Source organism: Eremomyces bilateralis (assembly GCF_010015585.1).
Source record: "Eremomyces bilateralis CBS 781.70 unplaced genomic scaffold P152scaffold_3, whole genome shotgun sequence".
NCBI lineage: Eukaryota > Fungi > Ascomycota > Dothideomycetes > Eremomycetales > Eremomycetaceae > Eremomyces > Eremomyces bilateralis.
Genome location: NW_022985069.1, coordinates 156,937 through 169,907, shown reverse-complemented (window position 1 = coordinate 169,907; position 12,971 = coordinate 156,937). Strand labels below are relative to the sequence as shown.

Below are 12,971 nucleotides of genomic sequence, written 5' to 3'. Positions count from 1 at the left end.
GAGATAAGTGAGCCTAACACAGCATGCTCATCTAGCGGAAAGAGGCCTGTTTTTGCCCATCCACTCGCAATATTATCCTTCGTCATGGTTTTACCCCAGGCGGCCCAAAACAAGCGAAAGAAGTCTCTTTTCGTAATAGAACAGAGTCCTTGACTCTGGAAGATGAAGCGATCGAGTTCCTGGCCGTAATACGTCGCGAGGGGACTGAAAAGACTAACGTCAAGTGGCTGAAGACGATGTGTCGTATGCGGAGGAAAAGTACAGACAAGAATTCGATGCTGGTCGCAGAATCCGAGGAATTTCATGTTAATATGGCTTCCATGCCCATCCACGAAAAGAAGACGATATCTTAGACGCGCCTTTGGCTTCGTTTGGGGCTCAAACACGGTGCTAAGCCACTGGAAACCTAGCTCTTCGTTCGTCCAACCTGATTGAGACGATGTAAAGAAGGCCGAATGTTTAGAGGTATCGAAGTCCTGTATCCACGAGTCCTGTATGTTCCCAGAAACCGCCTGGTATATTAGGGCAGGCGGAAGATATGTCGTATCTGCACAGATACATGCCAGAATCGTGATCCACTCTCGACTTCCATCTGTCGTAGCCCCCTTCACCTTTCCTGCGTCCCAGGCTTTTCTGGAGATAATACGCCTCATCTTTGTTCCCATTCCGATTAGAATGCCCTTCTCATCCATATTGTATGTATTCTCCGGAAGGATCTCGTATCGCGCGATTTTTTCGCGTAGGAGCGCGTAGAATTCTTGAAAGTCTTTGGTTTTATCAGCGGCCGTACGATTCCTGTCGACGGTGTGGAGATATCGCGCGTGGAGTTGTGCTTTGTTCCTTGAGATGAATCGGGACACCCAATTCTTTCCGACCTCAGATTTCGCGATTTCGCTCGCGAAATTACGCACCATGGCACTAGATGGTGGAAAGCCTTTGTAGCAGAGGTCATTGATGTAGGAAATAAGGTGTGTTTCCTGATGTCTGTCGAGTATTGCCTTCTGGTCTCTGAAATCCTGTCGTGATCGAGATTTACGACGATGACGCCGAGACAAGGTGGACCGGTCGATTCCATAGTTTCTAGCTATTTCAGCATAATTGGGATTCTCTTGAGAGTCTGCCTCTCGAAGAGCGAGATCAATAGGCTCCATTTTGATGGAGATAATGAAGTTTGAAGATGGGAGGATTGATGGTGGAATTCGTGCAAGGAGTGGTGCCGTGCACGTTGTGGGGAAAACCCATACATGATATTGTTGCAGACATAAATGTCCTGCAAACCATATATTCCGTACATCTCTAGCGATCGGTTTCTTGGATCTCGGTCCTAATCTTGTTCCAAGCTTCTAGCATGCTGCATCAAAGACAGGGGCAGTCCAGGGACACTTCGCCGAATTTCCCCAAGATGGTTAAGCAGGCGGGGAGCGCTACTATGGTTCCCCCTGTCCTTCATCTACCACCAATCGAATCCGGCTGGGGCCGAGGGACAGCTCGAAGCGCTACTGACAGCACAACAACAACAACTCGAACGAACCCGTCATCATCAACTGATCAACATTCGTGATCGAAGACCACCTTGCACTTGTCATATTATTTCCCCCACTCAACTATTCTATTGCCGGACACTTGAATTTCACTTCTGAACGGCATCCTGCTGAGTTTCCTGTCATCATGTCCGTCAAGTTCGAGAAAGAAACCATCCGCAGCAATGTACCTGTCTCTGCTTCAGGTGCGGCACGCGGCGGCGAGAAAGGCGACCTGGTTCACGAGGTCGGAGCAGCCCTGACTAAGGCTGGCGGACCTAAAGGCTATCTTGCTGTACGTTTGAAGCGCGTTGTCCTGATGTTGGTACCTATACGGAGGCTGACCCAAATCGATTCGCAGGCATACCTCCAGCAACTCGGATCGCACCCGCTGCGCACGAAAATGTTGACGTCCGGGACGCTGTCATCCCTTCAGGAAATCCTGGCATCATGGATCGCTCACGATAAGAACAAAAATGGACATTACTTCACTTCCCGGGTGCCCAAGATGGGCATATATGGTGCATTCGTCGCGGCGCCAACCGGACATGTGCTGTTCTGGCTGCTGCAGAAGATCTTTGCTGGAAGGACGAGCGTGAAAGCGAAGGTCCTGCAAATCCTCGTGAGCAATTTGATCGTAAGTCGTCCCATACACATACTAGAGGGTGGAGATGCGCAGAATTGGTTCGACTAACGATCGGTCAGGTCTCCCCGATTCAAAACACCGTCTATCTCGCATCCATGGCCATCATTGCGGGAGCCCAGACCTTCCATCAAGTGCGAGCCACGGTCCGCGCTGGGTTCATGCCAGTCATGAAGGTCAGCTGGATCACCTCCCCCATCTGCCTGGCCTTTGCGCAGCAGTTCCTCCCCGAGCAAACCTGGGTGATATTCTTCAATCTCGTCGGTTTCGTCATCGGCACCTACGTCAACGCGCACACCAAGAAGAAGAGACTCGCAGCGCTTCGCAAGAAGCACTATGGCGGCGATGGACGGAGCTCCACCGGTAAAGGCGACGACTATGATCGACGTGGCTATTAGATATAAGAATTGGTCCACTAGGTACCGATTAAGTCTACGATCTGGCTTCACCAAAGCGAAGGCCGAACGCAGAGGACGCCAATTCCCGTGCATGACTGCGTGGGGCACCCGATAATCATTTAGACGGCAAATCTTGCGCTCAGGTTGGATATTGCGTCGGTACAAATAATGGATAAGGAGTTTGTTTCGCACCATTTCAGGGTTTCACTAGCGGCGGCTAGTCGGCTACCCATAAATTTGCTTGTGTTGGGTCATTGGAATCAAGTTTCAAGCGTCTTGCTTTATTCCCGCACTCTCTGTCGTTGTCTCATATTTAGAGATGTACATATGCCGATGTATCTTCCCTCTCTTTGGCTGGAGCATCTCAATCTCATAAACTCGACCAACATACAATCTTGCTCTTTACGCCTACCACCATCCTTGCCTCCTGGACATTGGCAGTCGGATGATATTTTTCTGCTGACCGAGGTTGACACAGTAAATGGGAAACGGAGCCCAACTGTGATGCCCTGGCTTCGAACCAATGCATCCAACCGTTTTCACGCCTCGTTCTCGACCTCCCGTACATGGCACTGCCCAAGCAAATACGCTTGCTCTGTGGATTAGTCGGCTTGTTCCGTCCCCAACCCGGCGAAAATAAGTCTTGTGGCTACATCCTAGCCATCCACTGTGGCTTTCCAGGGCCTAAGACGGACACTATCGTCGGCGGACGCCCTCGATGATTCACATGTGCACTTGGCGTATTCCACCGCTTATACCGGTATCCAGCGCAAACGTTTGCCTAGGCCGGCAGAGCCAACATCACGGCCCGCTGATGTCCAAAACGCGGGACGGGGGGTCCGTAGAGACAGCGCGACATGTGCCGTCCTCTCAACCCCTCACGCACAGGACGAATGAAACGGAATGTGAAACCAGACGTGAACAAACTTGCTAAACGCCAACCGCGGCCTGATTGACGTGTTTTGGGATTGGTGATTCGCAACTAACTCCCGTCCCGAATTTGAACTACGGCAACAGACAAACGGCCTATAGTCAGTACTTCAAACGAATATTGTGATGAGTCGTTCTTCATTGTTATTTTGGCATATATATGCGATCGCTCTCAACGACGTCTGCACGATGGTACACCTTTTCGCTACATTATTACTCTGTCTCTCCCAAGTCTCTACCATCATCAAGTTTCACTAGTGGAGATTGATCTACCATCTTCAAAATCTTGAACAATATGCATCCCTTCGACATGGGGATGGTTCCCTACGAACGCGAGCCCTTCCCACGTCCGCCGTTCTTCCCTAAGCCACCACCACCACCAAGGAAACAGTATGGGGTGGACATCGCGACTGCTGTACTGGTTCGAAATCTTGAGAGGCGGAAGGCTTACATGGCCAGGGTTCTTCGCAACGAGCGCGGCCGATTCGAGGCCACGGCCGAGTTCAATCCGAGGATTTTGACTGACCTGCTCACGATGATCATGCGCCGATTGGATGAAGCCATCTTCGGCAGCCGTATCGGACCTGGCGCCCATGTGTCGCTCTCAGACAACGATGAGACCTGCGGCACCTATTCATCACCGGCGCTGCCAAGGACTCGAGGAGAAATCATCGTCCTTCGCATGAACCCTTTTGTTTTGGCAGATGCGGTCATTGCGAATCTTCTGCACCAGATGATTCACGCGTACTTTTTATCGGTCTGCCCGGAAACCCATGAATCCGACCAGCCGGATCTGCGTCTCGAACACGGCAACCAATTTGCCAAGATTATGTACGAGATCAGGGCGCTTTCAAGGAGCGCCTTCGGGAAGGAGTCGCCTCTCGGAATGAGCATCTCCTTGGACCGCAGGCATTCAACGCACGAGACCATGAAATGGCAGCGAGGAATCCACGACTCGTTTGACGATATCCGTGTCTATCGCCGGAGAGTTCGTGAGGTCCGCTCGAATTGTGCGGAAGATCAGAAACCGATCACTAGGTCCGATGCCAACAAATGGTACAAAGAAACATGCCTTCCCAAGTTCGAGACGCATTTGAAGTGCAATTCCACCACCATGACGAGGATCGATGAAGACTTAAACGAGACCGTTGTCCGCCGGACTCCCACCACCGAGTCAGACGATGTGGAATTCCTGTTTTTAGACACCAACTTCGTCATCGACCGCGGCTTCATAGAACCGCATCCAAGCTTGAAATGGATCTTCAACGATGTACGAGCCATCTCCGCCCCCACAATGGATCCCCAAGTGTTTAGGAACATGGTGCACTTCATAATTAAAGAGTCATACTTCCCCGATCACTCGAAACTGGTTCTCCCCGGCGCAGCGCCCACCGCAACCGCACCGCTGGCAGATCCATTCGCCAGTCATAACCCAGACATGGCGAATGTGATGGACCGTACCGTCGGACTACACTCGAAGTCAGTCCCTTTCCTACCCTTTATTCCACCAACGTCGACACCTCAAAGCGGTCTTCCAATCCCATATGCCGGCGTCCTACCCTTGAGCCGTACACCTCCGATCGACGTCTGCCCCCCGATCCTCCTCCCCAACAGCTTCTCTCCCGCCGCACCAATGCCGCTGCTCGCGGACATCCAAACTTTCCACCTTGCTGTCGCCCTCGATTTCAAAGAGTTGCAATTTTACGCCTTGGGACGGCTAGAAACGCCTCACGTGGTATTCGACGATCCGATTCCTCTATTTGAAGAAATCTACCAATCGGCGCTCAACCCTACTCCATTCCTTCAACCGAGTTACGAACTTCGGGACTGGGCCCGCCGCTTCCTCGCTCGCCGCGACGAGACAACTCTGCGAGCTCAGGTCGGCTGCAGCGTCAAAATCCATATGGAGATGGCTATGCGGGAGCTCTGGGACAAGGATCCGCATCGGTTCGAGGCCGAGTTCCCCAAATCCCGACCACCGCCACCGAGGATGAAGATCGCTTCGGGACAAACACTGGCCCCGGGGAGCCTTTGGGCACTGACGCCACTGGCGATCAATCTCGCGCGACTGGAACAGCGGCCTGAGTTCTCGGTCAAGTGGAGGGAGTTGCAAACGAAATACAAAGGGACGGTGCTAGAGGACGACATTCGAACGGTTGCGGGCGAACTGCAAACAGTGCTATCCAGCATGCATCAGGAAGCTGTGGCACAAATGCAGTCTACAATTGGTGCTGGGATGGGTTTTCCCATGGGATTTGGAGGGGCTTCCGCACCAGGAGGCTGGCCGAACTTCATGCCTGAAATGAGATGCGCACTGGGAAACCTAACCACAGGGCCCGTTGGACTGGCTCCTACTCCTGGGTTCAACATGGCGCTGCCGGGGTTAGGCGGCATCGGTTGGGTTACGAGTGACCCTCCTTCGCTAGAATTGATGAGAATGAAGGAAGAATGGAACTGGCCTGGACTAGGTCATCTAGGATGGCATGATGAACGAGATGGCGTTCCGCTGGAGGAGATGTATTATCCTTTCAGATAACACCCGTTTATAGATGAAATGGAGTGTTGTCAACAACCGTCAGGCATCGTCATACTGCCACTGTTCAGAATTTGCACTAATGGATTTGATGTTTCGCGATACGCCTGGATAGGAAAGAGTCTAGACTTGAGCGCAAATCCTCCAGAGTGGTAGCAGTTGGGCTGGGTTGGAACTGATGCATGCAACACTGCGTGTGACTTCGTGAGACCTGATGCGGCGCTATTGACTCGGGTCAGACTAGATGGAGATACGAGAGCAGAGAGCCGCATATGAAGCGTAATGACATCAATTTGATTGCTACATTCCCGTTGCCTCCGTTTGAAGGTCTAACATGATACGGTGTTCGTTGCTCGTCATTGCTATTCGCTTCTCCTTGTGGTCCCCTCCCAAATGTCCTATACCAGTACTTCCCGAGGTCAACAGTTCCAATTTCAATGGTTGATGGGTCTGTAGCACACTTCCCAGTCCTATTCGAGATTGATATCTTGAAGATGAAAATCCAGTGGAGCTTGTTCCGCTGCAGTCGCATTGGTCCCAGGAACATGGTATTGTATCACAGGTACCCATACCCTTGCGCTTGTGACTTGAGACGGGAGCAAAAGGAAGTAGCAAACAAGACGGAAACATCACAGTACATCCACCTGATAGCAGCGGAACTCGCTTTCCCGAGTACAGGAACATTTGAACTGGTATATATGTGCCCGGCCGCTAATGCTGTAGCTCGACGCCGATCAACCAATTACCACGTCAAGTCTTCACCACTAAACTCACTGAACACTCGTATTGCGAAAATGAAATCACTCATCGTGACCGCTGGACTGGCGCTCATGGCTGCCTGGGCAGTGTCATGTGTTGAGATGATTGATGAGAGGTACCCCCGACTCATCGTCCACCTGGACTCCGACAATCCCGATGAAGCATCAGGAACGCAGTACGGTGGAAAGCTGCATTGGGGCTGGGATGGGAAGAACCCGGATGTGAGAGGGTCATGGAGAGTTCGTACATCCATTTCGGCTTTCCCAACAGCTCCAGTATGATGATATTCACGCTGACGAAAGCAGGTCTCCACCGCCGTGATATTCGACCTCCGACCTGCCTTGCTGCAGAAGTCCCAATTTTGCACCGTTGAGTTCACCCTGGGATCTCAACTCTACGACCTGGAATGTTACGAAGACTGGGATTTTGAGGATGAGGAACGAAACCCAAAGGCGCTCTGTTCCTTCCAGCTCTTTCGCTTGCCTCGTGAGCTCTCCGAAGGCGACACGTACAACACAATCGAGAACACAATCTGGGATTCGGATGGCGACTTTGGACTGGAACCGCCCGTGGGTTCAGTTCATGTGAACGGTTCCGCCTTCGAATTCAAGGCCAGGGAGTTCCCATGCGGATTGAATGGAGGATTCACGGAGAGCATCCTTGTATACCCCGATCGGTCGGACTTGTTTCATCAGTCACGTTGGAACTTGACATGGTTTCGTATGTATTCGACTATGCTTCACGACACGCAGAATGAGGACGCAAGAGCTAACCTGTTGAACAGAATCAGTGCTTCCAATCAATGGGATCACGCTTAAGATGTGGGGATGAGCGTGTTGGGGTTGAAGCGTTCTGGCAAAATAGATGACGGCTACTTGCTCGGCTTCAGTTTCAGAGACGAGTCTCTGTGTAAAGTATTTACAGATGGCTTGAAGAGCAGCGAGTGTTTAATGAGCTTATCCTATCCGCGTTCAAGATACCGGGTATCTGCTGTACAGTTAGCTGAGGAACTATCACAATAAATTCGAGCATATGGACCTTAGAAAGCCAACAGGAACTAAACTGCAGGTGCGGACTTTTTCCACAGTTCTCTAACACTGACGGCGCTAGCGGTCCCTCCACACAACCCCAGTCCCAACTCATTCAGGAACATGTACGATGGGGCGACACTGAAGTTGAGCGCAACCGGTGCCCATGCCGAGGTGGTCGTCAACTTCTTCCACCAAGCATCATCCTCCTGCTCCCAAGCGGCCGAATAAGCCAGGTCCTTCCTCTTTTGCTTCGTAAGCTGCGAGGTCTTCCACAGCCTGACGAGCTCAAGCGTGAGATGGGTGCACCACCCCCTCGAACTCCATTTGAACAGTTTCCCCGTGGTGGCTGGCTCCAATTTTATAATGCCATGCTGCGCCAGGTAGCCGACGTTCTCCAGCGCCTGGAACGCCACACAGGCGGAGATCTGCATCCAAACAATCGTTCGAATCGTGGTGTTGGCCGTCGGATCATACTTGTTCTTGTTGACCTTGCTTCCCTCCTCCTCTTCCCCTTCGCCCTCCGCCGCCGCCGGTTTACGGGCGCCAGGATACGACTTCCAATGCCCTTTGGCCCAGCCATACAAGCCCAGGAGACCCCACAGGCGGGCGAACGCCCGGAAGTCGCTGATCTTGGCCCGCGCCGTCTTCATCCGCTCCGAAGCGTCGGCGGCGCGCGCCCATCGCGCGCCCAACACCTCACCAACCGGCAGGCTCGCAACGAGCGTCTCGCCGGGCTGCAGGGATTTCGAGGCGCGCGAAGCGATCTGCGAGGCCACGAGCTCCATGCGTGAGGCGAGGAGCTTGTCCAGGGTGTGGGAGGCGAGGATCATGGAGTAGGCGAGGAGGCTGAGGGTCGAATCGGTGGAGGACGGGGTGGAGAAGAGGAGGGCGAGGCGGGAGACGAAGACATCGGAGTTGCGGAGCGCGCGGACGAGGCAGGCGTTGATGGACGCAGGAACTGCGGGCTTCCCTTGGGGAGCCATGGTGATAAAGTAAAGCGGTGGTTCCGGCGCAGGCGCAGGAATTGAATCGATAGATACTAAGACTTGACGCTGCGATGGTCCAGGAGCAGCATCTGGATGTATATTCTAGGAACTTTGAGATCCATAGACCCCTAAGATTTTGGCCCAACGAGCCATGAAATGAAGGATCCACGTCATTGGCGAATTGTTTGTAAACGTGGAGACGGCGCGGAGAGACAACCGAGCCTCGGGTCTGCACATCAAGCGATGTGGAGTCGAATTTTCAGGGTCTATCCCTTGGCCCACTCCCACATCTACGATAGTACATGTCAACATCGTGTTCAAGTCACGATATATCATTGTTATATCTCCAAAGTCCAAGGTTCTAAATGTATAACTAATGTGGTCTTATTTAACGCTTGTCTATTCGCTGATTCATAAGTTCGCAATTCCCCACTGACTGTCTTATCCTGCATGGCGGTATCACCCATTGCACCCTCCGTCGCCTTGCTCAACCACTCGCATAGCTTCTCGTCCACTCTATCGCCATTTGATGATACTGTAGTCGATCCGTTTTATACTTATTTTCGGCTTCGCGATTGATGGCGGTGGCCAGGTTTGGTTCCAGCAGTAGTTGGTTCAGGGCGACGAATATCTGGCAGGCGGTCAACCATCGTACTCGTATAAGAATGAGGAAATCAGACTTACGCTTGGAATCTTGCAGCCCACCGACCAATTATCCTTGATCAGCTCAAGCGTTATGGTTCCATTTAAGCTAATATTGGGATGGTAGATCCTCGTCGTGAAGTACACGCAAGGCGCAGAGAACGGGTAATCGGCTGGGAACCTGATATATAAGAAGAACAATCCCTCCGAATATGGCGAGCCGGGCTTGAGTTTCGTTAGTCAAGATCAGGAAGACCAAATCTACATTTATCAAACGTACCGGGCCAAGCAGTGTCCCCTGGCAGTGGAACTAGGATGTATTAGAGGTACGTTCTTGTCGTATTTGTTGGCCGACATATCTCATACTGGATCGTCCGCGACTGGTCCAATAGACCAGGTTTCAAACGGGTCCTTAGCAATAGTTTCCAGCTCCTTTTTCAACCTAGTCCTTGCTTTTTGCATGAACATATGACGGTCCAGTGCCTCAATGTCGGTCTGATTTGAGTCCTTCTCTTTGGCGGGACCGTCCTTTCTAATAAGTGGCATGGACTTGCTTAATGGCAGTCTTTAATTAGCCTGAACATCCTCGCTTCAAGAGTGGACATACAACTTCAACAGCTTCTTCATCTTGAAAAATCAGCTTGGTTTAGTCTTTGTCTTTGTAACGCAAATGATCTATGCATTCTAAACTTCAGGACAGAGATCGGGCGGCTGGATGTGAACAGAATACTGGTCGGTGAAATAGAAATGCAGTAAAACGAGTGAACTAAGTAGGTCGTTATTCGTAGGCAACCATAACTAGTGATAACTCAACTATCAACTGTTACCTCGAAGGCTAGAATCAGAAGGCGTTCTGACCGATATTAGAGAGGATCTCCACCATAGCCAACTTCCAATAATTATTAGCCAAATATATTATCATTATCCCTGTAAATGGGTTACCCTTCTACCACAGTATTCCGTTCAGGTCATGCAATATCGATTTCTTCTGTCCAACGCGGCGTAGCAACCATTTTATTGGTTGATATTGCGCCAAAATTTCGATTGGTGCCCCTGACTACTGGAAGAACTGAACCATTCACTCAGAGACTCGCAAAATACACCTTAGCAACCTTTTTGCCGAATCGTAGAGATGAGCGGGGCAAACCGTGATAGAAATGGCGTTAATAGTATCTGGGGCATAAAATCAATGCGTACACGCAGTTTAATTGACGGATACGAGGCAGACTCAAATCTTGTTATCAATTCTAGAGATGCCAGATGACCGCACGCTATACAATCCGGTCAACTGTCGCCACTTCTGGCTGTGCCACTGGAGCATCCGCACTATTATCCACTGGCGTGACATCTACCTCTATCGCCACGTTATCTTTCTCCTGACTTTCTTTCGGCGCGCTCGCGCTTGATGGTGCATGATTTTGATCATGTCTCCCGCTCACATAATCCAGCCTCCACCTTTTGAACGACTGCAAGTAATCCAGTCGATGCCCGTTGAAGGAATGAGCGCCATTGGCCTCCACTAGCTCTTCTTCCATGCTGCACAGGATCCTCAAGCAGCCCACGATTTTGGTCCGCTCATCGCAATTGATGACATGGAGGCCCCACACCTGCGCGCTGAGCCAGACGTAGACTAGCGCCAGCGCGCAGCCGACGGTGATGAAAATAAATAGGAGGCCGAGCGCCCACGCAGTGATGAACAGGTTCCCGCCCCACTGCGCGGCGAAGAAGAAGGTGAGGATGAGAAGGAGGGCGGCTTCCACGAACCCGGTGAACAGCATCTTCAGCTGGGGTCGGCCCATCGTTGAGAGATGCACCAAGATAATGAGAGGGTGCCAGCGGGGCGCAGCGTCGGTGGTTTTGAAGCCGCTATGGAGGATTTCGCTGGGCCTTCGGAAGATGGCTTTGGCGTATTCGATTTGGTCTTTCAGGGGCGTTACAACTGCGCCTTGAGGGTGCTTAGGGGGGGAAGGCTGCCGCTTTCGCAATTTCGCCCAGAAGTTGCTCAAGGTCCAGACGATCTTGGACATGAGGGGGTAATAGAGCGGTGGTAATGTGGTCGCAGTGGTGTTTGTCGATGCTGTGGGATCAGAGTCAACTATGTCCTGAAGAGTTAGTTTGGCACTATCAGAGAGCGCGTAAACTGCAGCTGAATTAGTACCAGCCGTCAACATCAATCGCTCGAGTCAAAGCTCACCGCTGACGACTTCATGGTCAGAAGCGTGCCACATTAGAAGTCGGAAAACTGCATTTGCAGCCGCGCTAACAAGGAGGTAAAGACCAGTCCAGCTACGGTTGATGTTAGCTGATTGTCGCCCACTGAGATATCATCCCGGGCACGTACTTCTGTTCCGCGCAATGGAAAAGGAATCGAGGCACGCCTCCGGCTTTAAAGAGTGGCTCGATCGCAATCCCAAAGATCACGCCTTGGATAACGGCAACGATAATAGCCGGTATATGCCACCAGTGGTACCGTTTTAGCCAATCGTTCATTGCTCTTTCTCGAATCTTGACAAAGTCCCTCATATGCGCCGTCTTGTTTCCTGGCCTCGTCCAGCTCCGGAGAGATTCTAGTGTTGCCAGGATGCTCAGATCGGCGAGATCTGCTATCATACTAATCGGTGCGATCCCAAATGCACCAATCTCCATCACTCGACCCTCGTGGAACGGCGTTTTTCTGTTGGAAACGTAAGCAGTCGGTTTATCGACAAGAGGGAAGACAAATACTAACGCTTCTGACAGGCAAACCCAGGCTATACATGGCAGCACCAACTCCGATAATCCAACTTGTTGCGAATGCTTCTGAGCTCCGTGGGACATACCTAAAGCAGGCTAGGGGTGCAAGTAGGTAACGATCCGAGTCCATATGGTATAGACATACAAGTTGCCAAACGCAAGGAATGTCGGAACGAGTGCCATCAAAGTGGTGGCCGCGTTGGCCCCAGCCTTCTCCCATTCGTGCATGCCATCCAAAACTTCGGAGATGTATGCACTGCATTTGACACTGCTTCCAACTCCCATGTAGGAGCCGAGTGCCTCCTAATGTCGATACTCATCTTCCGCTTCGATCACATCCAGATATTTTTCAGACAAATCGGTAAACGACTCCTCCAATAGCAGTCCAAGATTGTTGTCGAACAGTGCGAGCTCAGCCTCGAGCCCTTTGCTGGCGTTCCCGAGAAGGTTCCTGTGCAGTTCCGGATCGATGCCGCAAGAACTGGCGAATTCTTGTAACTGGGGAGCCGCGACGTCCTCGGGAACCGCTTTTCCATTGCCGCTCTAGTATTCACGGATCTGGCCATGAAGGCAATCGAAATCCGTGATGTTCTTTTCGGACGAGACGACTTTGTCGATCACGCCCTCGTCAGTGAAGGGAATTTTTAAGTTGCCGACAGCGGCCTTGAACCTGCCAGGCCTGTCCTTTGCGGAAACGGTCAAGGAGGCGAGAAAGGAAATGAACAAAAGAGCGGAAGGGGAGATAATTCGTCCCATGGTGTTGGATAACGATGGGCGCGAGGCAAGAATGGGAAAA

The 12,971-nt window shown here is 51.6% G+C and overlaps 6 protein-coding genes across 6 annotated transcripts; 3 read left to right on the top strand and 3 right to left on the bottom strand.

The window, feature by feature from the left end:
- Nucleotides 1-1,668: 1,668 nt before the first annotated feature.
- Nucleotides 1,669-2,519, top strand: P152DRAFT_378521 (uncharacterized protein; the record flags this gene model as incomplete). Its single annotated transcript, XM_033675675.1, has 3 exons — nucleotides 1,669-1,815; nucleotides 1,882-2,157; nucleotides 2,226-2,519. Coding segments are annotated over 3 exons (717 nt in total), but the record flags the coding sequence as incomplete, so codon positions are not given.
- A 1,267-nt stretch (nucleotides 2,520-3,786) lies between these two features.
- Nucleotides 3,787-6,027, top strand: P152DRAFT_470800 (uncharacterized protein; the record flags this gene model as incomplete). The annotated part of the gene is made up of 1 exon (XM_033681008.1): nucleotides 3,787-6,027. One exon carries the CDS (start codon nucleotides 3,787-3,789, stop codon nucleotides 6,025-6,027), a length of 2,241 nt encoding a protein of 746 aa, XP_033536986.1.
- A 292-nt stretch (nucleotides 6,028-6,319) lies between these two features.
- On the top strand, nucleotides 6,320-7,409 carry P152DRAFT_183028 (uncharacterized protein). Its single transcript, XM_033674178.1, has one exon. The coding sequence runs from the start codon at nucleotides 6,462-6,464 to the stop codon at nucleotides 7,062-7,064; it is 603 nt and encodes a 200-aa protein (XP_033536985.1). The 5' UTR covers nucleotides 6,320-6,461; the 3' UTR covers nucleotides 7,065-7,409.
- A 408-nt stretch (nucleotides 7,410-7,817) lies between these two features.
- P152DRAFT_183035 (uncharacterized protein) lies at nucleotides 7,818-9,087 on the bottom strand. The gene has a single exon (XM_033674179.1). The coding sequence runs from the start codon at nucleotides 8,795-8,797 to the stop codon at nucleotides 7,841-7,843; it is 957 nt and encodes a 318-aa protein (XP_033536984.1). The 5' UTR covers nucleotides 8,798-9,087; the 3' UTR covers nucleotides 7,818-7,840.
- A 91-nt stretch (nucleotides 9,088-9,178) lies between these two features.
- Nucleotides 9,179-10,426, bottom strand: P152DRAFT_455068 (UBC-like protein). Its single transcript, XM_033678717.1, has 5 exons — nucleotides 10,050-10,426; nucleotides 9,809-9,995; nucleotides 9,723-9,752; nucleotides 9,485-9,667; nucleotides 9,179-9,431 (listed from the first exon to the last, which is right to left on the bottom strand). The coding sequence occupies exons 1-5, from the start codon at nucleotides 10,067-10,069 to the stop codon at nucleotides 9,288-9,290; spliced, it is 564 nt and encodes a 187-aa protein (XP_033536983.1). The 5' UTR covers nucleotides 10,070-10,426; the 3' UTR covers nucleotides 9,179-9,287.
- A 228-nt stretch (nucleotides 10,427-10,654) lies between these two features.
- Nucleotides 10,655-12,531, bottom strand: P152DRAFT_182987 (uncharacterized protein). The gene is made up of 4 exons (XM_033674177.1): nucleotides 12,171-12,531; nucleotides 11,784-12,116; nucleotides 11,637-11,728; nucleotides 10,655-11,582 (listed from the first exon to the last, which is right to left on the bottom strand). The coding sequence occupies exons 1-4, from the start codon at nucleotides 12,257-12,259 to the stop codon at nucleotides 10,714-10,716; spliced, it is 1,383 nt and encodes a 460-aa protein (XP_033536982.1). The 5' UTR covers nucleotides 12,260-12,531; the 3' UTR covers nucleotides 10,655-10,713.
- Nucleotides 12,532-12,971: the final 440 nt, after the last annotated feature.